The sequence below is a fragment of the Phascolarctos cinereus genome, unplaced genomic scaffold (genome assembly GCF_003287225.1).
Source record: "Phascolarctos cinereus isolate Bilbo 61053 unplaced genomic scaffold, phaCin_HiC Scaffold_4;HRSCAF=312, whole genome shotgun sequence".
NCBI classification, from domain to species: domain Eukaryota; kingdom Metazoa; phylum Chordata; class Mammalia; order Diprotodontia; family Phascolarctidae; genus Phascolarctos; species Phascolarctos cinereus.
This window is the reverse complement of record NW_027555847.1, coordinates 316,313,977-316,341,092: the sequence shown is the minus strand read 5'-3', so window position 1 is coordinate 316,341,092 and position 27,116 is coordinate 316,313,977. Positions and strand designations below refer to the sequence as shown.

Here is a 27,116-nt window from a genome sequence, read left to right as displayed (position 1 = left end):
TTGAATATTCTTCTATTTTAGGATTAAGTAAATCTTAACTGCTGAATCACCTATAGCTGTCTCATTTTGTTTGAATAGGAACCTAAATTGGTCCTGAATAATGTTCTAATGGGGGAGAATATGAAATGCCTGGAATAAATCATGGCTATTAATACCCAAAAAAAAGGAATAAAGTTATCACCTACATATGTGCCTACTCTCCCATAAAAAACAAAAACGAACAAAACCTTAGATTTACATACATATCAAGAGCATCCTCAACAAATGTATTAGAAGAGAATAAGCCTGCTTGCACAAATGTTATCCTACAACAGGTCATATTTTCATCCTCATGCAACTGGTTAAAAGTTTCAGAGACTAAAAGACCTCACTGCTTAAAGTATATGCTGACTTAATTAATTTGTAGGGATTTGACAAATTATATTATTTCTTTGCCTCTCCATCTGCCATAAAACTTGGTGTAAAAACTGCATTTAGCTTCAGTCTTTTGCAAGTACTCATTCTAAGTTCTCTTATATAAGATGACCAACAATCCCCTAAAATTTTTCCTGTTGCTGTTGAACAATGAATCCAATTCATTTACTTGTTATTCTTAGCTGCAGCTTCCTTTTTGTTCACGACTTTAATTGATAGCAACAAAGTGAAGATTAATGTGACTTGGGTTGTCCAGTTAGCATATCACCGGGGTCAGTAGATGTTGCGGGTAGATGGTGTGGTCTTAGCCTCTTCCTCTCCTTTCCCCCGCTCTGCCTGAGTGGGGGAACTGAGAGGCTTTAATAGGCTGCATGGGCAAATAATGTAACAGCCACCTTCTGGTGATGAGCCTTCATACACTCAGTTTGGCTGGTCCTTCAATTGGACACAGTCTCTCCCTTAGATAGTACGTATCCTTTCCAGCACAGAAGAACCTGTCAGAGCTCTGAAGGAGTGGCTTTCAAGAACTCATAGCCACTTCCACCCCATTGGAGTTGTGGACAGCTTGTGAATTAATGTATTATAAATGTAAGCTTTTATAAAACATTTAATTATTGATAATATACTAAGCTTCAGTGTTCTAGTTGTTTCTGAGGGTAATGGCCTCCAGGTTACTCTGGCAAAGCAATGAATTAATAAAATGAAAAGAATTAACAGTAAATGCATTGTCTTTAGTCCTGTGAAGTTTTCTTCTAGTAGTATGGATGAATTTTTGTAAGCTCACCGACAGCCCAACCAGTTGCTGTCCCTTTCCCTTATAACTAATGACATGGTTTGCAAACCAGATAAAAAGCTATCTGGTCACTTAATTTTCATCCTTTCAACTATCTTTTAAGTCAGACTTTATATATGGAACAAAAAATTAGTATCAATTTAATTTGAACTAAGCTCTTGTTCTCCCTAATCATTCACTGATTTAGACTGACCTAACACCCTTTGTTAGCCTTTTTCTACCCGAATCTCAAGTGGTCAGAAAAACACTTTTAACAAAATGGAGACAAATAACGTACTACTTCTTGATCCTGAGAGAGGATTTCAATGCACTCAGCAGTCAGAGTAAGTACAAGCTTTTTTTATTGCCACTCCAAAATGGGAAAAAGTCTCAAAAGAATAGAAAAGTGTCTCATCTGTTTTCCAAGTTAATCTCAAATGAAAACAACCACATGTAGAATTGTGTCTTTGGTTTTGTTTTGTGACTGTTCAATGTAGTAACTGTTGTGGTTTTCGTGATATGTTGTAGAATCTTTAATAAGTATCAAAGATGTAGGACTTCAATCAGTCAATCAAACAAGCAAGACTGCATTTATGCATCCATCATTTTCTGGGTTGTTGGTAACCTGCGCATATTTTCCTTTAAAAAAAAATTGAAGAATAATTAGTATTACCTAATAAGTCACTAACTTTAATTTGTGACATAAAAGCTCTTCAAAACAACTTTTTAAGTTATATTCAAAGTGTTCAAATGTAGATATCAAATCTCTAAATGTAAAATAGGGCATGAACTTAAGCTTCAAAAATTATGGAAACTATTTAAAAATAGCAGTCACCTACAAACAAGTTAAAAAAGAGCATAAGTCAGCTTTAATGAATGAATTAAAAAGTGTCAATTCATGCTAACTACATGTCAGGCACTCTCAAAAGAAATGTTTCTGGAAGAGGTTTTTTTTTTAATTGTATGCTAATCTGAAACAAAGGCCCCATTAGGAAAAAAAACCACATACGCAAAAAACTATTCATCCAATGTTATGTCTATCAACAATGGAATACCACATCCTAAAGAATAACTGTGAGTTACCCAAAGACACTACCCATGGATGTCAACCAGTTTCAATGTGTTACAAAGTATCCATCACACAAAGGATATGAGAGAGAGATATATGAGAAGAGAAAATGAGTGGGTTATGCAGTAAAAACAAAGAATAACCAACTAATAGCCTGTGTCTTCAATTCATACCCACTAAAATCAAGAGATCCGGAGGAAGACTCTCCACCCTTGAACTCCCTAGAATATTGGAGAGCCTTTATGGCTAGTAGTCGATGGATATGAATACCACAGAATGGGCAAGCCAACATCATTAGAGGGAATATTCAACAAATATTTTCAACAATCTAAATGGTATCTAAATGTTAAAATGTAGGATATAGTGAAATGTAAGTCACATTTATGCTCTCCTCACAACAACCCTGCAAGATACATGGTAAAAATATCCCCATTTTGCAGATTAAGGAAGTGAAGCTCAAAGAAGTTGACTTTTCTATTGAATCAAGGTTCAAATTCAGACCTCCCAACTCCCGTTTCTGTACTTTCTACCTCACCTTGATGCCTTTTTAGTTAAAAAATATTTCAGCATAAAGCTTTATATTACAATAGCTTCAGTAAGTGGAGAAAGATTATGCTTCTTGGACTAATTTAGAAATCATCTGGGTTCTGAGTGAAGAGTAAACACAGACCTTCCCAGGTCTATGTTAACAAACGAGACAAAGGAATACTGATTTAGGTATGTCACAGTATTTCAATTTTCCATGCTGACTTGGTAGAAAGTTTAGTTATATATGTGATTAAATAAGATGGTTAATCACATACACTTGTTCATGCTCAAGTACTTGTTTAAAAAGCATTTCATCACAAACTTTTTTGAACTAAGGCAAAATGTCTTATTTTTGACAATTTCTTTCTTTTTTCTTTTTTTGGCTAGGCAATGGGGTTAAGTGACTTGCCTGGGGTCATGCAGCTAGTAAGTGTTATGTCTCTGATGCCACATTTGAACTCAGGTCCTCCTGAATCCAGGGCTGGTGCTCTATTCACTGAGCCACTTAGCTGCCCCTGTTTTTGACAAATTTTGAAAATTTACCGTTGGTAGAATCTGATGTAGCTGCAACACTAACACTTAAAATAAATAAATAAAATCACTGCTTTTGGATAGCATCTTCTATCAAGAAACCTTTACTACTAAGCTTTGAATTTAGAATACAAATATAATTTTTGTAGAAAAGGAATTTATTAGTCTTCCTCACAGATGTGATATAAATTTGATAAAAATCAAATCCACTCCAGTGAACATTAAAAAAAAATTATATACTAGCTGCTTCTTTTAAATGTCATCTTATGTGCTTATTTTCAAACCACAGATGACTAGCAGTTATCAGTACTGTGAATCCTACTTACCCCAGATAACTTTTCCTCCTTGTGTCACAAGGCCCAGCTCACTCACATTCACTTCAATGACAGTCCCTTTGGTAATAACACCCAAAGTTGTATATAGTGGGGAGGAGGGATTCTTCTTCACACCAAGTATGGGTAGGCAAAAAGTGGCTTTAAGTTCAGGATGAGTTACATGAGCCTTCTTAAGACGTAAACCCTGTTAAAGATTAAAACAATAGCTCATTTCCAACTACCTAATTATTTTTGCAACATTTGTGTAGTCAAAGATTACGGAGGTCATAAAACTTAATTAAACAAAGAGCATGTTCTGTTCACAAAACCATCCCTACTGAAAAGCTTATCTTTTGTCTTAGACATACTAAACTGCCAATAATTTGCTAAAAAATTTCATCAAGTGAAAATCTAGTAGTTTAAGAAGAAAACAAATCCATAATATGATCAGCCTCTACAGTTACAATGTACTTTTCTCTCTTCTAAATATTAACAGATATCAGCCTAATGTTCTCTACTGAACATTTAAGAGATAGGAAACACTCTTTCCCTTTGCCTTTTGTCCTATAAACACATCTGGAAGCGGCAGTAGCCTCGTAGGTATACAACAGCATAGGGTGAAATGCTTTTGTCATCTCTGCAGCTATTTAGTAATATAATTATGTAACAGCCCATTTGATAGTCAGCCTCACCAAACTGTCTGGCTATTATTTATTATTTATGATGGGGAAAATTAGGCTGCAAATACAGATTACAATAATAATATTACAATAATAGTAATAATAATAATAACAAATCATCAATCTCCTCAGTATTTTTGAAAAGAGTGGAAACTTAAATCCTTTATTTATAGTACTAAATCTTACATCTTTTCAAGAATTACATGTTAAGCTTATAAGTCTTATTTCTGTTATTACCTTAAAAACATTTTCTGAACGAGTAATTTAGAATTTTAATAGTGACCAATTTCAGGAGAGTAATTTGCAGAGGAGAAGTCAATATGTTGAAAATAATAACTAACTCTAATGTAGCATATTAAGTTACAAATAGATCGCTGGAAATGTTCAACTACTAAATAATTCAAATTACAGAACTATGGCTTTTATTAATTCAAACAAGATTTTTCCCTCTCCTAAGGGCCACCAAGGACAAAGAAATTAAAAAATACTGTGGGGAAAAAAAATTGTCTTCTTTAACTTAATCTTTTTTTTCCCTATGTTGCATTTTTTAAACTTACTTCATACAGACCCAGAGGACTGGCATCAATCTTTGAACCAGCAAATGACTTACCATTGGCCTAATAAATCTTTCATATTTTGGTGGTTTTCGTGTAAAGCCATCCCCAACAAAGCAGACTTTAGTAACCATTCTCTTCCAAGCCTTCTTCTTTCTCTTTCCTGTTCGAATAACCTTTAACACTTCTGTTTCTCCCTGGGCACGAACTTTTGGCAACGGCACTTCCCATTTACCCTAAAAGTATACATACAAGCCACTGTTAACATATGGTGTTGATAGTAAAATGTGGAGACTTTTGAGCCAAAAGCTAATAAAAATAACTCAGGTTTATATAGTCGGTTGGGGTTTACAAAGCACTTTTTATACAGTTACTCATTACTCTTTGAGGCAGGTAATACATGTATTACTCCCATTCACAGATGAGGAAAATGAGACTCAGAAAGGTTAAATGACTTGGACAAAAGTCATTTGGCTAGTAAATCACAGAAGGAGAAGGCTCAGTAGAAAGAATTGCTTTTTAAATCTGTATAGGTTCTGTATAGCATCTGTATAGAAAAACAGGGTACGGAATTCTTAATTAAAAGTCTGATCCCCTTAAGACCCTTGGAGGTTTTATTGTTGGTGGTGGCAGGAAATGGCAAACTGAATAGATAAAGCAATGGCTTCCAATAACCCTTCAGTGGTTTCCTATTGCCTACCAAATTAAGCCCAAAGTCCTTAACATGCTGTTGAAGATTTTTCACAATCTGGTACCACCCTGAATCCTACACCATTCCTCCCTTCATGCCCATATCTTCTTGCCTCCATGACAGGGGTGGGGAACCTGCGGCCCTTGAGGTCCTTGGATACACCTTTTGAATGAGTCCAAGTTTTACAGAACAAATCTATTAAGGGGATTTGTTCTGTGAAGTTTGGATTCAGTCAAAGGGCCACACTTGAGGACACAGAGGGCCACATGTGGCCGGAAGTTCACAGGTTCCCCACCCCTGCATTCCTTATGCCTTAAACATCTTGCCTCTATCCATCTACCAGCTGAAAATCTCTCCAAGGCAAAATACCACCTTGTCCATGAAACCTTCCCATCTTTCTTCCATTGGATCTTATGTTATTTGTACCTCTTATGTACTTACATTTTATTTTCCTAAGTTTTGTATTCCCACTCCTGCCCCCACATTTATTTTTGTATCTTAGCACCTAGGACAGAGGTTGGCATATAGAAGATTGCGCGGTTTAGTACTATATCATTGCCTAATACTGAAAGGATGAGTCTAAGAGAGTTGCCACCTCTTAAAATATAATGCCATCATTAATGGTTTATTGAATGACATCATTGACATGACAGAGGTTTTACCAGATTTATTTTCCCTCATATGAAATGCTGTGAAGGAACTAACAACATATACTAACTTTAAAAACATAGCAATATATAGTAGTACCAAGAATCACTAAGCTAATGCTTATTTCATTGCAAATTCTGTACATAGTGAGACAAATTACATAAAGACCTAGTTTTACATATTCTAAACTCCCACCCTTATTATTTGTACCATTCAACAGAACTTACAGTCTAACTAAAATCTAAGAGCCGTGAAGACAGACCTTATTTAATACTTTTATATTCTTATTCTTCCTGTAACTCACTCCATGGCCAATATATAATTATTCAAAGCTTGTCAACCTGTATTATAATTTAACTGATTCATGGTTTTGTCTTCTCTCTCTAATAATATTGCAAACTACCTGTGGATAAGGACTATATCCAGTTTTTCACTTCCAACCCCCCCCCCAAAAAAACACCCAACCCTACAATTCATTTCATGTCACTGATCCACTGGTTTCCTCTGTCAATTTACTCTTATCTCCCCAAAAGTGCACATTTTTACCAAGATGGAATGGCTTCAATTGCAGTTCTAGAAGTAGAATGTCACCTATTTTCTGTCAACTAAGGACTAGCCTATCAAAAACTAGACAGCCTCACTACCAAGTTGGCTATAAGTTAATGAATCTTTTGGCCATCCACACTCTTCAAACACTGTCTATGTGCACTGGTGTAGGAATAACAACAGAACTATGAGTCCTTCAGGAAAAGACTGGACACTTCTAACTAACCCTTTTGTTTCAAATCAATCTGAAAAACTACAAAACATTCCTTATGAATTTTGATAACACGAGATATGAATATTTCTCATAAAAGAAACCATTTAAACATAGCCAAAAAAAAAAAGAAAGAAAGGAATATCCTAAGAAGTATCATCACTTACAGCTTTCTCTTTTCGTTTCTGTTTAATCATGTTGGAAAGAACTTTGGCTCGGGACTGTCCCTCTCTGTCCAGCAGATATGCAGGCACTGCTCCCTGGGGAGTTTTTTCATCATTCTTTCGCTTGGTATTTCTCTTTTCATGCATCTTGATACTACATAAAAAGTCCAGAAAAAAATTACCCTAAATAATTCCTAAAAAAGTTAATCAAATACACAGTAATTACAAATACATCAAATAAACAGAATGTACTCACGTCTTTTTCATCTGAATCTTCTCAGCATGACGCTGTTTATGGTAGAGTTTGGCTTTTAGACCAATCATTTTCTTTGCTTTCTTTGAACGTTCATGACCCTCTCGGCTTTCCTTCTTTCTCTTTTTCTCATGGTAATCCAAGCGGTAGCCATACCGTTTTCGGTGTAACTCTATGTATTCGTTCTGTGGCTATAAGGCACAGAAAGCATGAAATACTTTTAAAAGCATCTACTGAAAGAATAACTTCCCAAGTTATTGCTTTCTTTTATATGGACCGTAAGTTAAGATAATATCCACCCTAGCTGAAAGTGATTATTCATACATGCAAGGTAATCATAGTATTGAAATCCACACATGCCTGCTCCAAGACAAAAATGAGTTATTTTTTACATAGAAGGATAGTTGCAGGGAATCCCTTAACATACTATTTCTTCGCCGTAACTAATTGGCAAATGCCATACTGATTCAGAGAGGTTAAAATAAACTAATTTTATGGGCAGGAGAGATATTCAACAGTTAAGTTAATAAACTGCCATACTCAAATGGAAAACTACAGCCAAAGAAATGCAACCTGATGCCTCCCTTATATCTTTTACTTTCCATTTAAAGAAAAAAAAATGGAGTTAGCATCCTGCTCCTGCATTTTGAGTTTCCAAGAATCATTCTGATGCAGTTACCAAAGGCTTGCTTCATAAGAATAAGGCCAGTAGGTCACTTGGAAGTGAATTACCTAGCCCAGTGAATGTGAATGGAGATTTCACACCCTCAGCAAGAACATCTCGGGCATCAGTCTCCTCATTTTTTTTATTACAACCACCGTCACCTTTCCGCTGGAAAGAACTGTTCTTTTATCCAGCCTCTCCCCTGTACAATCATTCCTCATACAGGTGCCAAATTAATATTCCCAAAACAGAGGTCTGAACATGGCTCATCTGCTCAAGAAGCTCCAGCGGTTTCCAACTGTCTTTGGGATAAAATATAAAACATCCTGTTTGACATTCAAACTCCATAACAATCCAGCTCCAGACGACTTGTGCTGAGTAGTTACACGTTCCTTTAATCAATGTATTGCATATTCCAAATGTCCGCATAAGACATTTAATGTCCAGCCTCCGAGCATTTAGACAGGCCCAGGCCTTCCCTTATTTATGTCTGCTTCTTGGGACCCTTGGCTCCCTTCAGGCTCAACCCAAGTGCCGCCTCCCAGGAAGCTCCAACTAAGTAAATCCTTTTATTTTGTTTCGTCTAGATCCTATATGTGCCTGTATACATCCCTGCCCCGCTCCCATGTAGAGCCTCTTGGAGGGCAGGGATTAAATATCTCACTCCTGTCTTTGCCTCCCCAGAGCCCGGCACTGTGCCAGAAACAAATGAAGAGTTTAATGAATGCCTCTGGTTTGACTGACTGGAGACTGGATGAGGTCTAGGATTCCGAAGCCACCGGGGGAGCTTCCGGGGTAAGGAACACGTGGCCTCCCCGCCCTCCCCCATTTCCGGGTAAACACGGTTTACTCCGCGGCCCCGCCGGGCCTGACGCCGGGGGGTCTCCGCTCCCCACCAAGCCTCCCTGGGCGACCAGTGTCGGGAGCTCTCCCCGCTCCTCAGACCCATTTAAGTGGCCCGACCATCTCACCATATTGACGGCTGGGGGCCCGTCGAAGAGCCGCCGAAAACGCTTCCAAACTCCAGACCCTCAGCAGCTAGTGTCCGCCTCCCCAGGAGCCGGAAAAGAAAAAGGGTCTCCCTTCAAAACTCCCGGACTCAACCAGAGGTTTCGGAACTTCCGTTCCGCTTCGCTCCGCCTTCCCTTTCCCAGTGCTTACCGCTTCCGACCAGAGGAGGCCCGGGCGGAAGTCACCGGAGGCCGCATTTGGCTGTTGCACTTCTGCGGCCGGAGGCGGAGCGGAGAGCACCGACTTCCGGCTAGTGCCTCGAGTAGATGGCCGCGGAGGCTTTGCAGAGGCTGTAGACCGACCCCCCCACCCCAGGCCAGCCGAGCGTCCGCTCCGAGGGGACAGCTGTCCCTCAGGTGGGTCCTGACGAGGACGAAGGGCTTTGCGATGGATTCCCGGGGTTTGCTTTTCTGACCACTCCGAGATTGTAAGGTCCCTGAGGACTGGTATCCCAGGACCGTGTCCGGTCTGAGCCCAGCAGCCAATGCTTTAGACTTGTAAAACAGAACCAAATTAAATTATATTGCAATGCACCTCAGATAACACACTGGAAATCAGCTAGACCATAGTTTCTGAAATTTGAGGAGAAAAAAATAGACAAGCCCAAATGTACATTAAGAATTGGTGTGAATAAAACCAGAGACATTTGCAGCATGAATGATCTGGCTGGAGTTACATCGTTTTTTTCCTGATGTGCACTGCATACTTCGGGCCTCTAGAGGGCACTTTTGTATCATTACAGCCTGTATTTTCCGCTCTGAATGGCCCTTAGTAAATGTTTGTAGACTGACCGTGAATGAATGAACTTGAGCAGGCTGTGCTCAATTTCAGAGCAATATGGGGGGAATTAGGACTCTAAAGTGCTGAGGTCACTGAAAATCAATCGACTATATCTATTATTACTGGTTTTAGACAACAGAAACGCATTCGGTTAGGAGGCAGATTTGGAATTCGAATATGAAAATAAACAGTGGGTCTGGTCCTTAGGAAAGTAAATGTTTTTCAGAGTACATTTGACTTTAGGGCCAGAATGGAAAATACAGGCTGTAATAATATAAAAGTGCCCTCTAGCGGTACATCTGGGAAAAAATGATTTAATTCCAGCAGGAAGATCATTCGTGCTACAAATGTCCTTGGTTTTATTTACACCAATTCTTAATGTACATTTGGGCTTGTTTGTTTATTTTTCTCCTCAAATTTCAGAAAGTATGGTCTAGCTGGTTTCCAGTGTGTTATTTGAAGTGTATTGCAATATAATTTAGTTCTGTTTTACAAGTCTAAATATAAGACATTGTGGATAAAAAGATAAAAAGCAAACACACGCATTTTCTGCCTTCAGGGAACTTACCCTTTAATGAGGAATGCAGTTATTTAAACCGATACAAAATAAATGGAAAGTAAATTTGGGGAGGGGGAGAGCACCAAGAACCTAGGAAATTGGGAAAGACTTTGTCGTATTTGAGCTGAACTTTAAAAGGAGTTATGGATTCCAAGAGGCAGAGTTAGGAAGCAGAGTATTCCAGGCATGGGAGACAATCTCTACAGGGGCAAAAAGAGTAATATTGAGTAAGGGGAACAGGTAATAGGTGAGTTTGAAGAGAACAGAGTATAGGAAGGGGAGTGATGTTAAGTCAATCAGGGAGCAGGACATGGATGATTATTCACCATAAGAAGGAGTGTCAGACTGAGTGGAAGAGGATCAGGAAGAAGCAGTATCACGAAAATCCATGTAGGAGAGAGAATCCTGGAGGAGGAAGTGGTCAGTAGTGTTAGGTGCCATGGAAAGGTTAAGAAGAATGTTGACTGAGAAAAAGCACTTGGATGTGTACTTGGGGCTGCCTGCCATAGGAGGCGCTAGCTCAGGTGGTAGAGGACTTCGGTAACTCTTATTAGGTAGCATATTGCCCAAGAACAGGGAAAAAATGTTAACAAATATATGATTTTTTCTGTTGTGTTTTTTTTTCTGTATTCATATATGACACTTGAATCCTATTTATCAGTTTCCTGTTACGGCACTTCAGCTATAGATAGGGAAGTAATTAGGTCTAAAGGATAGAAAGCAATCTACCCACTCTGCTTGAGAGAAACTAGAACTGTATGTGGAATACTGACATTTTCATGAATATCTTAGATATCATTTTTTCTGCTGCTTAAATTATTTTACGATGCTTTGGTTAGAGCACCAATCTTTACTTTTAACATTTTGTTTCAAATGAGGAATTTAATTTTGGGGATAAGGGGAAAATATTAAACCTGAGAATCAAATATGTGTTTTCCCATTTTTAGGTAAAATTTTGATTTTCTAACTAATTTATTAATTTTTTCTTAAGAAAGTTAAGAAAAATTACTTTCCACATTTACCCATTAAAATACTTAAATTCCATAATTTAAGTATTAAAATTTAATTCTGTCATTGTGTTCTTTTTCTTTCAGTGAATAAATAGGACCATGATGTTGACAAAATTAAGGAAATTTATAGTGAATCGACAGAAAGTATCCAGTTGGCATGTTAATGTAAGTTTTTATCATTCCAAATATTTGTTTTTAAATGTCTACATAGCATCATAGATTTAGAGCTGCAAAGGGACCTTCCAGGCCATCTAGACCAACCCCTTGTTTTACTGATGAAGAACTGAGGCCCAGAGAAGTTCAGTGATATGTATATAAAATTTGGTACTTGAACCAGAATTACTCATGAAATGGTTGTTTCGATAAATAGATATAGATATACATACACGTACATACACACATATCCCAAATTGTCAAGTTTACTGCCTAAACCTCATTTTATTGTACCCCAAATAATTTAAAGACTATCATATAAAAAAAGTTACAAAGCAAAGTTAGGTTAATTTTAAAAATTTACTAAAATAACCAAAATAGACATATATAGCAAAATTGTGTTTTTGTGGAACATAGAAAGTGCAATTGTATGACACGTGTTAGTGTTAAGCTAGGCTGTTACTTGATTTGCTCACCTTATTGGGACATACGTTTTTCTACATAGAGGAAGCATCTTATTTGAGAATAATTAGTGACCCTTGGTTAGATATACAGACTGTGATAGCATTCAGTGAATGTTTTAACTTTCTGCAGTTAAACTGTTTTTTAAACCCAGAAACTAGTTATGGGCTTGCTGAGTTATCTATTTCAGAATCTCAGTTTTCTATCACCTGTCTTCCCTAAAGTAATCAGCACATTCTGAAAAACGTTCCTCTCCTCCCTGAGGTAACAATTAGTTAAAAGTCTTAATCAGGGTTTCCTTTTTAAGGTAGTGATTTAGTCGTAGGTTTAGAACTAAAAAAGGCATCTGTGAGGCCATGAGACCCTCATTTACAGAGAAGGAAACTGAGTCCCAGAGAGATTAAATAACTTAATCTAAGATCACACCAGAAGTAAAAAAAGGAAGAATTTGGAGCCAAGTCTTCTGACTTCAGGTCCAGAGTCCTCTGCATTAATTGGTTGTGAATCTAAAACCTGTCTCTGCTACTTACTACCAGTGACATGGAGCAAGTCACTTAACCTAGGCTTTACTTTCCTCCTGCCCTGAGAAAGAGTTTTTTTCCCTTTGTGTGGTAAGAATTCATTCTATACAAGGAAGTTCATTTTTGAATTTCTTCTCAGTTGACAGACTATCTTCTTAGAACAATCTGCCAAACTTCCTTGCTGCAGGATTTTTTTTTTTTTAACAAATTGCTTTGGTCCTGATCCATTCACAAAAACCCAGGATTTTGCAAAATCTCATTAATGAATAGGATGCATTCCAGACACATTTTCTTGTCAGATATTTACTAGTACTCACAAGTCCCTTAACCTCTTTGATCGGCAGTTTCCTTATCTGTTGACGTGCAGGGTTTGTACTAAATGATCTCTAAGAGCTTTTCTAGCTCTATGATTTTATGACTTTAAATAGAAATACTGTAGAAGATGTAGACATGTGTTAGAAAAGGGAGGTTATGGTACAAATCTGTCACTAAACATTAGTTAAAATTGCATGAAATATGCTGACAAGCTTTAAATAGGCATTTTGGAATTCTTGGGACAGAAAAAAATGCAATTAATGCTGTAGGGCAGTGGTGTCAAACTTAAAAATAGATCCTACAACCCTATGTTGACTTAGAAAACTATAAATTAACATTGTCTATGTTGTATTGTGTTTTTCATTTTGTTAAACATTTCCCAATTACATTTTAATCTGGTTCAGAAGGAGTTTGACCAGTTTTATACCTCTGTTGTAGGTGGCTGGGATGCTCTAGGCCCTAACAGAAGTTTGTGATGATATTTTCTTCATTACCAGGGATTCCCAGGAATCTGTTGACCTTAGCTATAGCCAGTCCAACCCCACCTCTGCACCCTCCCCCCCCAAAAAAAAACCCAAAACAAAACCAAATTATCCTCCCTAGGATGTATTTGGGAAAGAATACCCATTTACCTTTCTAATTTATTTCCTCTCCCTCCCTCCCCCAAGTCACCTTAGAGGACAGTGTGAAATTTATCTTCTGCTGCAGCCTCACTTGTAGTGATTTTAGGTTGTCAGTTCCAGAAAGGTTAGGAGTCCCTTATTGTAGGATTTAACAGAAATGTAAAGGACCAGATTGTCCCCAGGCAAAGCATATAATGCAAATAGGAAAATAACAATACAAAAGGAAGTTTGCTTTTTTTAGGTGTGTTTTAGTAAAACTAACTTCTCATTTTTCTTTTTTTTCACAGCACATGTGTTCCTGTAGAACAGGAATGATTTTAAAGGGATTAATATCACAAGCTTTTCTCAGAAGGAATTATAGTTCCTTACCAGGTATAGGTTTTGGTTACATCTCAATTTGCCTTAAATTTTTTCTGTCTTCTTTTATTTCTCTTCTACCCTTGTGAAGTCCTTGAGAGCTGCTATTAACATTTTGTCTTAGCCATTATATCTCTCTTACCATCTAACAGAGTGGCTTCATATGACAGGTATTCCATAAGTGTTTGTGGATGTTGAAATATACAGTCCTGCTTAAGTTCAGAGTGACCCTCTGAGGGCCTCAAAGTCTAAGAGATTCTGTGTTCTAAGAGAATTGTTTCGTGTGTGTGTGTGTGTGTGTGTGTGTGTGTGTGTGTATATATATATATATATATATATAATATATATATATATTACAAAAAATGAGCTTTTTATTCTTACAAGTGGTATTTTTCTTTTGTCCCATGCCTTGAGGTCAGAGGGATGGTAAGGGCAAACAGAAAAGTCCTTAAGAAGAATAGGGGAAGGAGCGGGCAGGATGGAAGCTGTGTTCTCCTCTGCCTTGGGAATCTCAGAAAAATCCAAAGAGTTGGCTGATGTAACCAAATAGCCTTGAGATCCGTTCATAGATTTCTGACTACTGAGTGGGTAGTTGTGCTGTAAAATATTAACTTCTTTTTCTTAAAACAAATGCTCTTTATACTATCCCTGGTATACTGCTACTTAAACCTAAAGGAATAGAGTAAATGACTTGTAGTAGTTGGAGACTATATTAATATTAATGCAATGTTAAGATTGCATTAGGAGTTTTGACATTACATTGAACTTACAGTCAGTAAAAATGTCTTTTTAAGTTCTTTTAAATTTTATGTTAAAACTTTCAAGTCTTTCAAAAAAAATTTTTTTACATGCTTTTATAATGTCTGTTCCACAGAACCCACTCCCTGCCAGTTGATCAACAACCAAAAAAAAAATCGCAAAATAAAATAAAGCCTTCATCCAAAACATACATAACCCAAGAAAACAAATTTCCGCATTGGCGATGCCCAAAAACATACTCCTCTTTATACATTTTAAGTTATTTATACATTTTAAGTTTATCATCTCTTTGTCAGGAGGTAAATGGTATGTTTTTCTCTTCAGGCTTCTGGACTTATGGTTTGTCATTTCATTGATCAGAATTCCAAGTCTTTCAGAGTTGTTTTTCTCTATAATGTTGTCATTGTATAAATTATTCTCTTAGTTCTGGTCACTTTGCTCTGTAAAGTTCATAGAGGTCTACTCTTTTTCCTCTGAAATTGTCCATTTCACCTTTTCTTACTGCACAATAATATTCCATTATATTTATATTACAATTTATCTATTCCAAAATACAAGGATACCTCCTTAGTTTCAGTTTTTTAGCTACTATGAAAAAAGTTGCTATAAATATTTTTGTAGAAGTCTTTTCACTCTTTCTTTGCTTTCACTGGGGAATGGGCCTACTACTGGGATAGCTAGATCAAAAGGAATGCACAGTTTGGCAATTTTGGGGATATAGTTCCAGAATATAGTCCAGAATGACTGGACTGATTCATACCTCCATTAACAGTTAACTAATTTTGCCTGTTTTTCTACAAGGCCGTTGGATGTGAGTCTTTTTCCTCTTTTGTCATCTTTGCCAGTCTGATGGTTGTGAGGTAGAACCTCAAAGTTGCTTTAATTTGCATTTCTCTAATTATCATTGATATATAGCTTTCTTATATGGTTTTAGGAGCAGCTAGGTGGCATAGTGGATAGAATACCAGGTCTGGTGGCAGGAAGAAGACCTCAGATTCGGCCTCAGACACTTACTAGCTGTGTGACCCTGGGCAAGGCCCTTAATTTCTATTTACCTGTTTTCTCATCTGTAAATTAGGAATAAAAATAGCACCTCTATTTCAGAGTTGTCGTATCAAACAAGAGAATTGTAAAGCACTTAGTACAGGCACATTGAAAGGCATATAGAAAACACTATATAAATTTAGCTATTGTTGTTGATGGCTTGGATTTCTTCCTAAGAAAACTTTCTGTTCCTATCCTTTGACCATTTATCTATTGGGGAGTAAGTCTTAGTTTTAGACATTTAAATCAAGGATTTCCTCTACATTCAAAGGGTGTTTTCCTCCAAATTTTTTTTGCAGGTCGCCCCAGAATCCTTTGGTGTGCTGTAAGTAGCTGGTGGGCCACAGATTGTGCAGGCCTGATTTAGATCTTTTCTTTGTATGAGGTGTGAGGTGTTGCTTTAAGTCTAAATTTCCAGTTTGTAGTCCAGTTTTCCCAGTAGTTTTTGTCAAATAGTCTTTTCCCCAGTAACTGAGGTCTTTGTGTTTATCAAACACAGTGCTGCTGTTTGTTTGCTTTTCTATGTTATCTGTTGTTGGAACTTAATCTGTTCCATTAATCAATTCCTTTTACTTTTTAATGTGCATCAAAAATCATTTTAAAGATTACTGCTTTGTAGTACAGTTTGAGAACTCCTTCCTTCCTTCTTTTATTTTTTCATTGTTTCCCTTGAGATTCTTACCCTTTTCTTCCTCCATATGAATTTCATTATTTTTTTCTAGCTCCATAAAATATTCCTTAGATTGTTTGATTGGTAACAGCACTGAGTAAGTAAATTATTAAGTAAAATAATTTATTTTTATTATATTTGTTCAGCCTATCCATGAGCAATTAATGTTTCTTCAGTTACTTAGGTCTCTGTTTCTGCAGAGTGCTTTTAGTTGGATTCATATAATTCTTAGGTGTATCTTTGTACAGAGAAACTTGCCACAAAGATTTTTTTCCCATTTACCTTCTAATTTTAACAATATTAGATTTGATGTGTATCTATTTTAAGTAGCATTTCTCTTTCTAGCCCTTTCTACTGAGTTTTGTTGGTAACATACAGGAATGCTGATGATTTATATGATTTTATTTTATATCCTACAGCTTTGTTAAATTTATTAATTCATGACTTCAATTAAATTTTTTTTGTTTTTTTGTTTTTTAGCAAGGCATTCCTTGCCCGAGGTCACACAGCTAGAAAGTGTCAGGTGTCTGAGATCTGATTTGAACTCAGGTCCTCCTGACTCCAAGGCCACAGCTCTATCCACTGCACCACCTAGCTGCTCCTGTCAACTCTTTAGGGTTTATAAGCAAATTTTAATCATATTGATGAAAAGCAATAGTTTTGTTTCCTCTTTGCCTATGCTTAGTGCCTGAATTTCCCTCTTTTGCTTTATTGCTAAACTAGCATTTCTAGTATTGTGTTAAACATTACTGGTAAAAATGGACTTTCTTGCTTTATTCCTTTAGTGTTTCTCCACTACATGTAATACTTGCTCTTTGATTTAAGTAGATAGGTTCACTTGTTCCTGTGCTTCTTAATGTTTCTAATAAAAATGGATGTTTGAGTCTTTTCGCATCTATTGATATAATCACATCTTACTAACATGACTTATTATTTACAGTCTTCCTTATGTTGAACCTACCTTTTTCATGGCACAAATCCAACCTGGTCATGGTGTATAATTTTTTTAGTATTTTGTTGCAGCCTATTTGTTAATGTTTTATTTAAAGTTTTTGTGTCAGTGTTCATTAGGGATGTTGGTCTGTAATTTTCTTTCTTTACTTTGTCTTTCTCTGTATTGAGACCATATTTGTATTGTAGAAAGAGTTTGGAAGAGTGATTTCTTTTCTCATGGCAAACAGTTTATACGGTATTGCTGTAAATCGTTTTTTGAATGTTTATTTTATGAATATTTCACGAAGCAAGTATTCTTTTTCATAATCCTAGGTGTCTTGCTACCTAAACCTAGAGAAATAGAACAAATGACTTCTAGAAGTTCAACACAATTTAGTCTTAAGATCACATTGGGTTTTTGTTAACAGTCACATTGAACTTGCTGAAATATCCATATCTTTGTATGTGTGTTATTGTTAAATTCTATCTTATACTTTCATGATTAAGTATTTGAACCTTGTTGCAAGACCTTTTAGTTCCCTTATAGTTAGTGATAGTAGTATGTTTTTATTATATACAGGGAAACTGTAAGGGAAATACACCAATTAACTCTTGGACAGAGGGAATGAGTAATGCCAAGGAAATTTAGGTAGCTGTTATAATTCAACTCAACAAACATTTATTTAATGCCTACTATATGAATAGTAGCTGTGTGACCTAAGCAAGTCACTTAACCCTGTTTGCCTCAGTTTCCTCATCTGTAAAATGTACTGAAGAAGGAAATGGCAAACCACTCCAATATCTTCACCAAGAAAATCCCAAATGGGGTCACAAAGAGTCGGACATAACTGGTATGACTCAACAACAATGTATGAATAGTGTTGTGCCAGGCTCTGGCATTCGAAGACAATAACATCAATATTCAAGAAATTTTCTGCTGGTGGGATACAAAACGGACCGAGATAAGTAAATAATAGAAGTGTGCGAAGACAGTAATAACTAAGAAGGAGGATAAGGGAGGGACAGGAAGAGGGATGAAATCAGGGAAGATTTCATAGAGGAGGTGCCACCTTAGCTAAAACCTTGAAGAAAAATGGACATTTTAATAAGTAAAGGTGATGGAGCACATTCTGTTTATTTATTTATTTATTTTTGGTTAGGCAGTGGGGTTATGTGACTTGCCTACAGTTACACAGCTAGTAAGTGTTATTGTGTCTGAGGCCGGATTTGAACTCAGGTCCTCCTGAATCCAGGGCCAGGTGCTCTATCCACTGTGCCACCTAGTTGCCCTTGAGCACACTCTAGATAAAGGAAATAGCTTGTGGGGACGCATGGAAGCAGAGGATGAAATCTTTAGTTCAGGATATAGCCAGTAGTCCTTTAATTAATTTTGGCTCCTTTATTTCAACTATGCTGAATATGGGCTTTATAGCATCCTTTAGATCTTCAGACCCTTTCAATGTCAGGTGTTTGATAAATTCAGTAAAAACATTTTTTGTTTTTATTAAAATTCCTCATGTTTTCCTAGGAATCTGGGGAAAATGTGAATTGTAGAAAAATTTACAATGAAGTAAATTCATAAATTGACTAGAGTTTTGCTTTAATTTGCTTTAATAATAAAGGTTATTATGAACACTAAAAGTTACCATGGTCAGCTTTTCTTTTTCTAGCAACCTAAGTTTCTCAAGGAACAAATTATTACAGTTCCTGTTCCAGTGATACCTTTAACATTAACCTAGGAGGCAAGAATGAAAAGCTTTTACTATGTGCAGAGTATTGGACTAATCCATGAGGATATAAGTAGAAAAACAAGACAGCTTCTGCTCTGAGGGAGCTATGGTGGCTGCAGGGCCTGGGCTGGAAGCAGGGCTGGTGCTCTGAGACGAAGTAGTGCTGCTATTCCAAGGGTTCTTGGGCTCAGGGTCTGAGGGAGCACCAACTGCCTTCAGTCTTTCTCTCCAAATCATTGATGATTCAGCCAGACTGGCTTGTCTGCCCTGTGGGTAGAGTTGCTTGGCTGTTGTTTAAAGGTGAAAAGCACATGAAGATGCTAACTGCTCACTAGGATCTTTCTGCTCTTCAGCATCAGTTTTCACCATAAATAATGAGACTGTTTATCTAGAGTTTAGTGGAAATGTAGTACAAGTTCTAGTGACTCAGTATTTTCATTTTTAATTGCATCAGTTCTATAAATTTAAGATGTAGAAGTTGTAAGACCATAGGCTTAAAATCTCTTCGTATAACCTTGAAGTTTTTTTGTTTTTTAAGAACTACTGAGGTAAACATGTTTTGTTACTGTTTTTTTCTTAATTTTGGTTGCAGAAGAAATTCTAGTTACTTGAAAGCTTAGGGTGAGTTGGTTTTTAGTTGGTTTAAGCTTATTTGGAATTATCTAGACTTACAAATTCTCTTTTTTTCAAGTTTCTTACATAAACTAAAATTTCTGATTTTGCCCTTTTCCTTCCTCTTTTGTATAATAGAAAATGATATCAAATCTCTACGCTCCATCATCAACCCTCCTATGACTAAGTAAGTAGTTTCATAGACTTCACCAACTTTTATAATCATTTTAATTTGTGAGGCTGCTTTTTTCTTCATTTATGCTTTATTAATTTAGAGAATGCTACAACTTCTATTACTTATGCCTGACTAATAATAAACTTGAATATGTATCTGAAAATCCAGATTGCCTGCTGTTTGTCTCTCAGTAATTTAATTTTAATAGTGTAGAAATCATGCCATGTTTTCAAGATTTTAACAGTTTCTTTTATGATCATTTCTATCTAATTAGGACTTATGTTGTAAAGGCACATTGAGATATATTTTCTTTCTTTTTTTTAAGCTAAGTTTTGCCATCCCTATTATACAGATAACATAAAATACCATACCATTTCATAATTAAATATACGTCACTGCTTTAAAAAGCTTGAAACACAATATAAATGTGTTTTTTCCTTACTTGCAATTCCATTAAAGGCATTCAAATCACTTATTTTAAATTAATTCTTATGTTTACTCATTTAAATGAATTAGTATGTTGTCTAAAATATTTTTTTTCTTTAAACAGAATTCGTAACATTGGAATTATGGCTCATATTGATGCAGGCAAAACAACAACCACAGAGAGAATATTGTATTATTCTGGATACACCAGATCTTTAGGAGGTGAGAATGGTTTTCCCGTCACAATTAATTTAAATAGAATCGTAAAGTATTTTGACGAAGAAATGGAATAAATGGCCTTTCATCCTTCCATGAGAGTAGTAAGCTTATGGTCATTTTGCTGAAGTATTGATATATTTTTATCCTTTCTCTGGGTTCTAGAGTCTTGACATTATACTGAATTTAGAGTAATATTTGTCCAAAAGAAAAAAATCCAGGAATGAAAATTTGCAGTTTTTTCTCCATATTTCAGTGTTTCCATCGCTTCTGGTACCTCAGGCGTGTGCTTCCATTGTTTAAATTTCTCGGACAAACATACTCAATAAGGTGTGGCACAGTTGGCACCAAGAGTGGAATTACTGTGCCTTTCTTCTCGTGGCCCAACAGTTACTACAAACTAAACGTTCTTATCTTTTATCATCTTTGCCCATTTGATGAATGTGAGAGAAAACATCAAAGTTGTTTTAATTTGTGTCTCTTATTGTTAGTGGTTAACAATAATTTTTTGCATGGTGATTGATATTTTGCATTTCTCTTTCTGAAAACATTCCTTAAGCACTTAAGCTATTGAGGAATAGCTCTGTCTATGAAATCATAACAATTCCAACTATATCATGAATGTTATGGGAAGAAAAAGAAACAGATATTTAGTAAGTGTCTACTATGTGCCAGGCAGACAGCGAGGTGGTGTAACGGAGAGAGTGATAGCCCTGGAGTAAGGAGGATCTGAATTCAAATCTGACCTCAGACACTTACCAGTTGTGTGACCCTGGGCAAGTCAGTTAACCCCTTTTGCCTTGTTTCCTCATCTGTAAAATGAACTGGAGAAGGAAATGCCAAACCACTCTAGTATCTTTGCCAAGAAAATGCCAAATGGGGTCACAAAGATTCTGACACGACTGAAAATGACTAAACAACAGCAGCAAAAATGCCAGGCCCTATGCTAAGCCCTTTACAAAGATCATCTTATTTGATCCTCACAGCGACCTATGTGGCAGGTAGATGTTATTGTTATCCTCATTTCATAGTTGAAGAAACTGAGGAAGACATGGTAAGTGACTGCTATTGTCTGAGGTTTGGTTTCAACTCAGATTGTCCTTGCTCCAAGCCCACCACTCCATCGCTATGTCATCTAGTTACCTTGAATCAGATTTTTAGCAGAATATTTGAGGCAAAGATTTTTCCAGTTAATAATTTTAAAGTGTAGCTGAATTGATTTTCTTCATGCAGAAGTTTTTTAATTGTATGTGGTTGAAACTGTTTATTTTTCTCCATTTAGTTAATTAAACCAGGTCTTCATGGCTTGGAAGTTGTTTCTCTATACATCATATTATTTTTTATTGATATGTTTTCCAAAGTAACTTAAACTATTTTGCCACGAAAAAACAAAAATTACTGACTAAATTAATGTATGTGTCTTTTTACTGGGTAGATGTTGATGATGGGGACACAGTGACGGATTTCATGGCCCAAGAGCGAGAAAGAGGCATTACCATTCAGTCAGCTGCTGTTACATTTGATTGGAAGGGGTATAGAGTTAATCTAATTGATACACCAGGTATAGTACAATTGATACTTTGATACTCTTGGTACAGCAATTCTAACCAGGTACACATTGTTATTAATTTGTTGCACTTTAAACATTTTATTTATAATCTTTCCCATAGGTCATGTGGACTTCACTTTAGAAGTTGAACGCTGTCTAAGAGTATTGGATGGTGCAGTAGCTGTATTTGATGCTTCAGCAGGTGTAGAGGTAAAAAATATTAAAGTAAAATGGAGACTGTTGTGATACTAAACAAATTGGTTAAGGTCTCTGAGATTTTAGTATTATTTACTGTTTTGTGTATAGCTCAGATAAGTCAAAGTTTTGTTACAAAGTATTTAATAATTTAATTCTTGTATTGAGTCTTAGATGGAAGGTATTCATATTTTTTTTAATCATAGTGCCATTCTATAGTAATGTAAAATGTAAAATTTAGCATAATGAGACCTTGCTTAGCTATCTTAAATTACATTGTGTTACTTTTTTAAAGTATAATTTCTCACAGTTAGATTTTAAAATGCATTCATTATGGATCTCCTTCTTCTGTTCTCTGTGCTCAGATATTTTTTTTTTTGGCTAGGCAGTGGGGTTAAGTGACTTCCCCAGAGTCACACAGCTAGTAAGTGTTATGTGTCCGAAGCAAGATTTGAACTCAGATCTTCCTGCATCCAGGGCCAGTGCTCTATCCACTGTACCACCTAGCTGCCCCCCAATTTTTTTTTTATGTACAGTTTGAAAGCTACATTATTTCCTTCTTCTTTATTAATGTTGTGAACCTTGACCTGTAGATGCTGTTGCCTTTAAGCTCCAAATGAAAGCTATGACAGGTACCGGTTCTTACCTATCATTTAAAGTCTAGCCTAATTACCATCTCCCTTAGGAAGCTTCCCTGTTCCCTCCAGTCAATGATGACCTTCCTTGTTAAGATTTCATGCATCATCGTACATTCCATTGCAAGACTGTCTTGTGGAAAGAACACTGGCCTTATAATTTGATTACTGAGCCTTAGTCTCCTCATCTGTAAAATGAGGAAATAATACTTTTCCCGCCCATCTCACAAAGCTAACACTGTATGTCATATATGTTAAGTATAGACTGGTGATTTCTTATATTCTTTTCCTCTCAGTGTTGTCTTATATTGTACCTAAGTATAGATGTTGTAGTCCCCCAGTAGAACAAAATATCTTTGGGAAAAGGAGTAATTTTTTTCTTCTAAAAGAAAACCTCAGTGACAGCCTCATTTTCATGGTGCCTTCATTTCTGAATGGAACCACCTCCCTCCCCCAGAGAGCCATCCTTTGTGACAAAGAGCAAAGCAAGAAGGGAAAAGAACGTCCAATCAGGACATCTGTCCAATGTAGACAAGGTGTGCAGGCCACGCTTATCATCCCCACTTCTGCAAGCAAAGGGGAAGGTGGACATTCTCTTCTCTTTGGGGCAACTTTTTTGTTTCTGTCTTTGGTGACCCCAGCACTTACACAGCCTGTGAACATGGTAGACACTTAACAATTATTTGTTGAATTGAGAGTTGTCTGAACATGGGACAGAGTTGACTATCAACTACTGACTGTTTTTGTGGTGTTGTCTGAGGCACTGCACTTAAAAAAAAAGTCATCGATATCTTTTACTTTCATATCATTTACATTTCCCTGTATATCTCCTCCTCTTGCTAGAAATTCACACCGTAGTCTTTTTGCTTTCTAATTGAATCAGAGATCTAGAGCTGGAAGGGACCTATCTCAGATATTATCTTATCCAATCTCCTGATTTTACAGATGAGGAAACTGAGGTCCAGAAAGGGGAAATAACTTGGCTAGTGTCACACAGATAGTAAGTGACAGAGGCAGAATTTGAACCCAGATCCTTTGATTCCAGAGCCAGTGCTTTTTTCACTTTATTTCCAATCTTCCTGTAAGTTTACTCTTGTTGTTACTCTATATTTGCCAGATATTTTCTTGTTAAGAGACACATTTTATTTCCTGCATGGGCTTTGCCTTGATTTTGTGACATGTTTAAATAACAATTTCCAGATTTATGATGCATTAAGTGCTTTAAGGCAAATAGTAGGGGATTTATTTTGTTAATTTGTTCATAGATATTTTCTGTGTATGTTTTGGTTGTTTTTCCTAGTATTTCTACAGAAGTAACTTGTATAAGTCTCCCTTTTAGGTGGACCTTTCTATGCTTTGGGGGCAGCTGGGTGGCTCAGTGGATAGAGTACTGGGCCTGGAGTCAGGAAGACTTATCTTCTTGAGTTAAAATCTAGCCTCAGACACTTATTAGCTGTACGGCCCCGGGCAAGTCACTTAACCCTGTTTGCCTCAGTTTCCTCAGCTGTCAAATGAGCTGGAGAAGGAAATGGTAAACCATGCCAGTATCTTTTGCCAAGAAAACCCCTCAAATGGTGTCAACAAAGAGTCAGACATGACTGAAAACTACTGAATAACAACAACAACAATTATGATTTTATCACCAAATGATGTTGTTTATGTATGGCTTCAAGCCTTAATAGACAGTGGTAGTTTATGGTATCTGTAGCCATAAAGCTTTATAACAACCCCATACTAAGTAATTTTTAGAATGGAATTTAGTGCTCACATTAAAAGAGGGGAAAAACACAAGTACTGATATTTGTTATATAGGTGTCTTCATGCTGTATGTTTTCTTTAAACGCGCGCGTGCACGTACGCACACGCACACACACACACACACACACAAAACCTTGTTAACTAACTTGCTATGAAAATAAGATTTTTTTTGTTTGAACCTAAAATTTCCTTAGTATATGGCACCATCGGTGAAAAACTTCCTCTTTAAATGCAGAGCTCCTATTTTAATACACCTTAGAATCTTAGAGAGTTGCTAAAGATTCTGAGAGGTTAAATAATGTATTGGTTCTGAGACTTGAACCCAGATTTTCCCCACTCAGAGGTTGGCTGTCTTTTCCCTATACCACATTGACTGTCTTGTGAAAATATAATCTGTAATCCATCCTTCTGTTATTCATTCCATATGACACTCCAAATTCTACAAGATCTTGCTATCAGGAAGTGTGAGCATGCTTTTCCATTATATACCAAGCATGTGCTGGCCACCGAGCAAATGGTTAAACCTAGAAGTATATACTGTATCTAACTAGATAGAATAGTTTAGTGTTCAATTAACAGTCCATTCTTAAATATGCAGAGCGAGCTTAATTCTACCTATATATTAAGTCATCAGAAATTGGAACATAAATTAGTCACTGTATTAAGGTAATGGATCTCTTGGGAAAACTTATGATTTTGCAAATATGGTGTTTGAATGCCAGGAAAAAAAAATTCCTCCCCAAATGATTTATCACTTTACACTGGTAGGACTAATATATTTTGTTAAATATTTGAAAATTAAGGGAAACTGAGAGAGAGTGGTCTAAGCATGATCATGATCAATTTATTGGTTAGGCTAGCAGTAACCAATAACTTGGATCTGTGGTCTCTCAGTAACCAGAGACCTCGAGGTAGGGCTTACTACCCTTCATTATAGATTTGGTAAATACAGAGTTAGGAAGGTGGGGAAGACAATGCGAATGGTTACAGGGGAGATAGCATCATAGAGGTTGGGACAACATGATTGATTACATCAAGGGTCTAGTGCCCATGTGGGGCTGGTAACCACCCCTCTCCAACAATTAAACATTATTTATTGTCTTAAGCAATCTGTCCCATCTTGTAATCTTTGCTAGGAGATCAGAGCTGCCAGACTTGCTGTCTCCTTGAAGACATTAAAAACTCTTCTAATTACACAAAGACAAGCAAGGACTGATGACATATCTTTTGGGAATGGTAACAAGTTAACTGGTTGGACTTAAACCTATTCAAGAAGTATCCCAGAGGGTAAGGGTATGAGAGATAATAATATTTTTTAAAAACTAACTGAATTAACTAAGTTAATTCAGAAGAAAAGCTAAATTCCCGAGCTCAACTCAAGGACATAAAAAGGTAGCTTTAGGCAGCTGCAGACTCAATTATGAAATTAATATAGCGTAAAATCAATTACATTCTAGAACAATACATTAGTAATCAATACAGTAGAAACTTGAGGTAGCATTAATTTTGATCTTTTCTTTTTTTTAAATGCTCAATAAATGTTTATTGAATTGAATGGTTATAATTAGCAAAATGATAGCATTTTACCCAGTGAGTGTGACAGTATAGATGGCAAAATGTAGTGATTCCACTTTTGATCAGTGTTAAACAGAAAAAAACCTAATTCTGCGTTAAAATTAATTTATGATTATGACATAATTATTCCATGCCTGGTAATAAATGTTTATTGTTGTCAAATAAGTTCATATTTTCCATTGTCTTTGTCTTAGGCACAGACTCTGACAGTATGGAGACAAGCTGATAAACACCATGTGCCTCGAATCTGTTTTTTAAATAAGATGGACAAAACTGGAGCAAGGTATTGAAAACGTTTGTCTTTTGTTTGTTAAAACAAGAAAATTATTTGGGCCTTTAATGAAATAGAATTGAAATTTAAAAAAAAAATTTTAATGGCATCTTCGTATCATTTTGTTAGTAATAAAGCTGTACAAAAGCAATTGAATTCATGCAAGAACATCTGTTGCTTTTGAAATGAACCCGTATGTGTATGTGTTTGTGTACCCTTATGTGTATGAATTATAATGAAAGGCAGAGAACTCATGAACAAATTTAAAATTAAAAGGGGAAATCTGTCAATGTCATACTCCTCCCTTCTCTCCCAAATCCCCAAACCATCTCATCCAACTCCACCCTTATTCCCCAAACTCGTGCAATATTACAATCTTGTAATGTTGCCATAACTCTCTAGCCACATCTAGGCAGCCAATTAGTGCTGACATTTCTCAGTACCCTCATCTCTGAACATCTGTTCTAACTCTATTACTGCTATCTCTTATCATTGCTCACACTGGCAAACCTCAGCAGACTTTCCTCTGCTGACAAAACCACAAACATTTCAAGTTGTATAGAATAAACTTCTATTCCTGTTATGTTGTTTTGTTCCTCAACCTACTGTGTGTACCCTCCACTAAAGACCTCCCTTGATGCCTCATTATGGTAGGGGTGGATGACCCTAAGTTTTTGAAGGCTGTCCCAGCCAAGTAAAAGCTAGAGCAGTCTTGCTCACTGGAATACTTTGAACCTT

The 27,116-nt window shown here is 36.5% G+C and overlaps 2 protein-coding genes across 2 annotated transcripts in view; one reads left to right on the top strand and one right to left on the bottom strand.

Annotated features, from left to right (window-relative positions):
- Positions 1-1,531: 1,531 nt before the first annotated feature.
- NSA2 (NSA2 ribosome biogenesis factor) lies at positions 1,532-9,114 on the bottom strand. Its single transcript, XM_020998418.2, has 6 exons — positions 9,011-9,114; positions 7,379-7,566; positions 7,126-7,276; positions 4,919-5,098; positions 3,641-3,833; positions 1,532-1,825 (listed from the first exon to the last, which is right to left on the bottom strand). The coding sequence occupies exons 1-6, from the start codon at positions 9,011-9,013 to the stop codon at positions 1,758-1,760; spliced, it is 783 nt and encodes a 260-aa protein (XP_020854077.1). The 5' UTR covers positions 9,014-9,114; the 3' UTR covers positions 1,532-1,757.
- Positions 9,115-9,229: 115 nt separating this feature from the next.
- The window catches only part of GFM2 (GTP dependent ribosome recycling factor mitochondrial 2), a 51,742-nt gene continuing 33,855 nt past the window's right edge, over positions 9,230-27,116 (top strand). Inside the window, exons 1-8 of the mRNA XM_020998417.2 lie at positions 9,230-9,406; positions 11,484-11,564; positions 13,761-13,845; positions 19,717-19,765; positions 20,304-20,401; positions 21,831-21,956; positions 22,066-22,154; positions 26,302-26,390. Coding sequence (XP_020854076.1) covers positions 11,499-11,564; positions 13,761-13,845; positions 19,717-19,765; positions 20,304-20,401; positions 21,831-21,956; positions 22,066-22,154; positions 26,302-26,390 — 602 coding nt within the window. The 5' untranslated portion in view covers positions 9,230-9,406; positions 11,484-11,498. The remainder of the gene's footprint in view (positions 9,407-11,483; positions 11,565-13,760; positions 13,846-19,716; positions 19,766-20,303; positions 20,402-21,830; positions 21,957-22,065; positions 22,155-26,301; positions 26,391-27,116) is intronic.

What these genes read in the sequence shown, in the direction of transcription:
- NSA2 (XM_020998418.2), bottom strand. An exon ending in AAGATTCAGATGAAAAAGAC is followed by an intron (nt 7,277 to 7,378) that starts GTGAGTACATTC and finishes CTTTTTATGTAG; the next exon opens with TATCAAGATGCATGAAAAGA. An exon ending in AAAGATTTATTAGGCCAATG is followed by an intron (nt 3,834 to 4,918) that starts GTAAGTCATTTG and finishes AATCTTTAACAG; the next exon opens with GGTTTACGTCTTAAGAAGGC.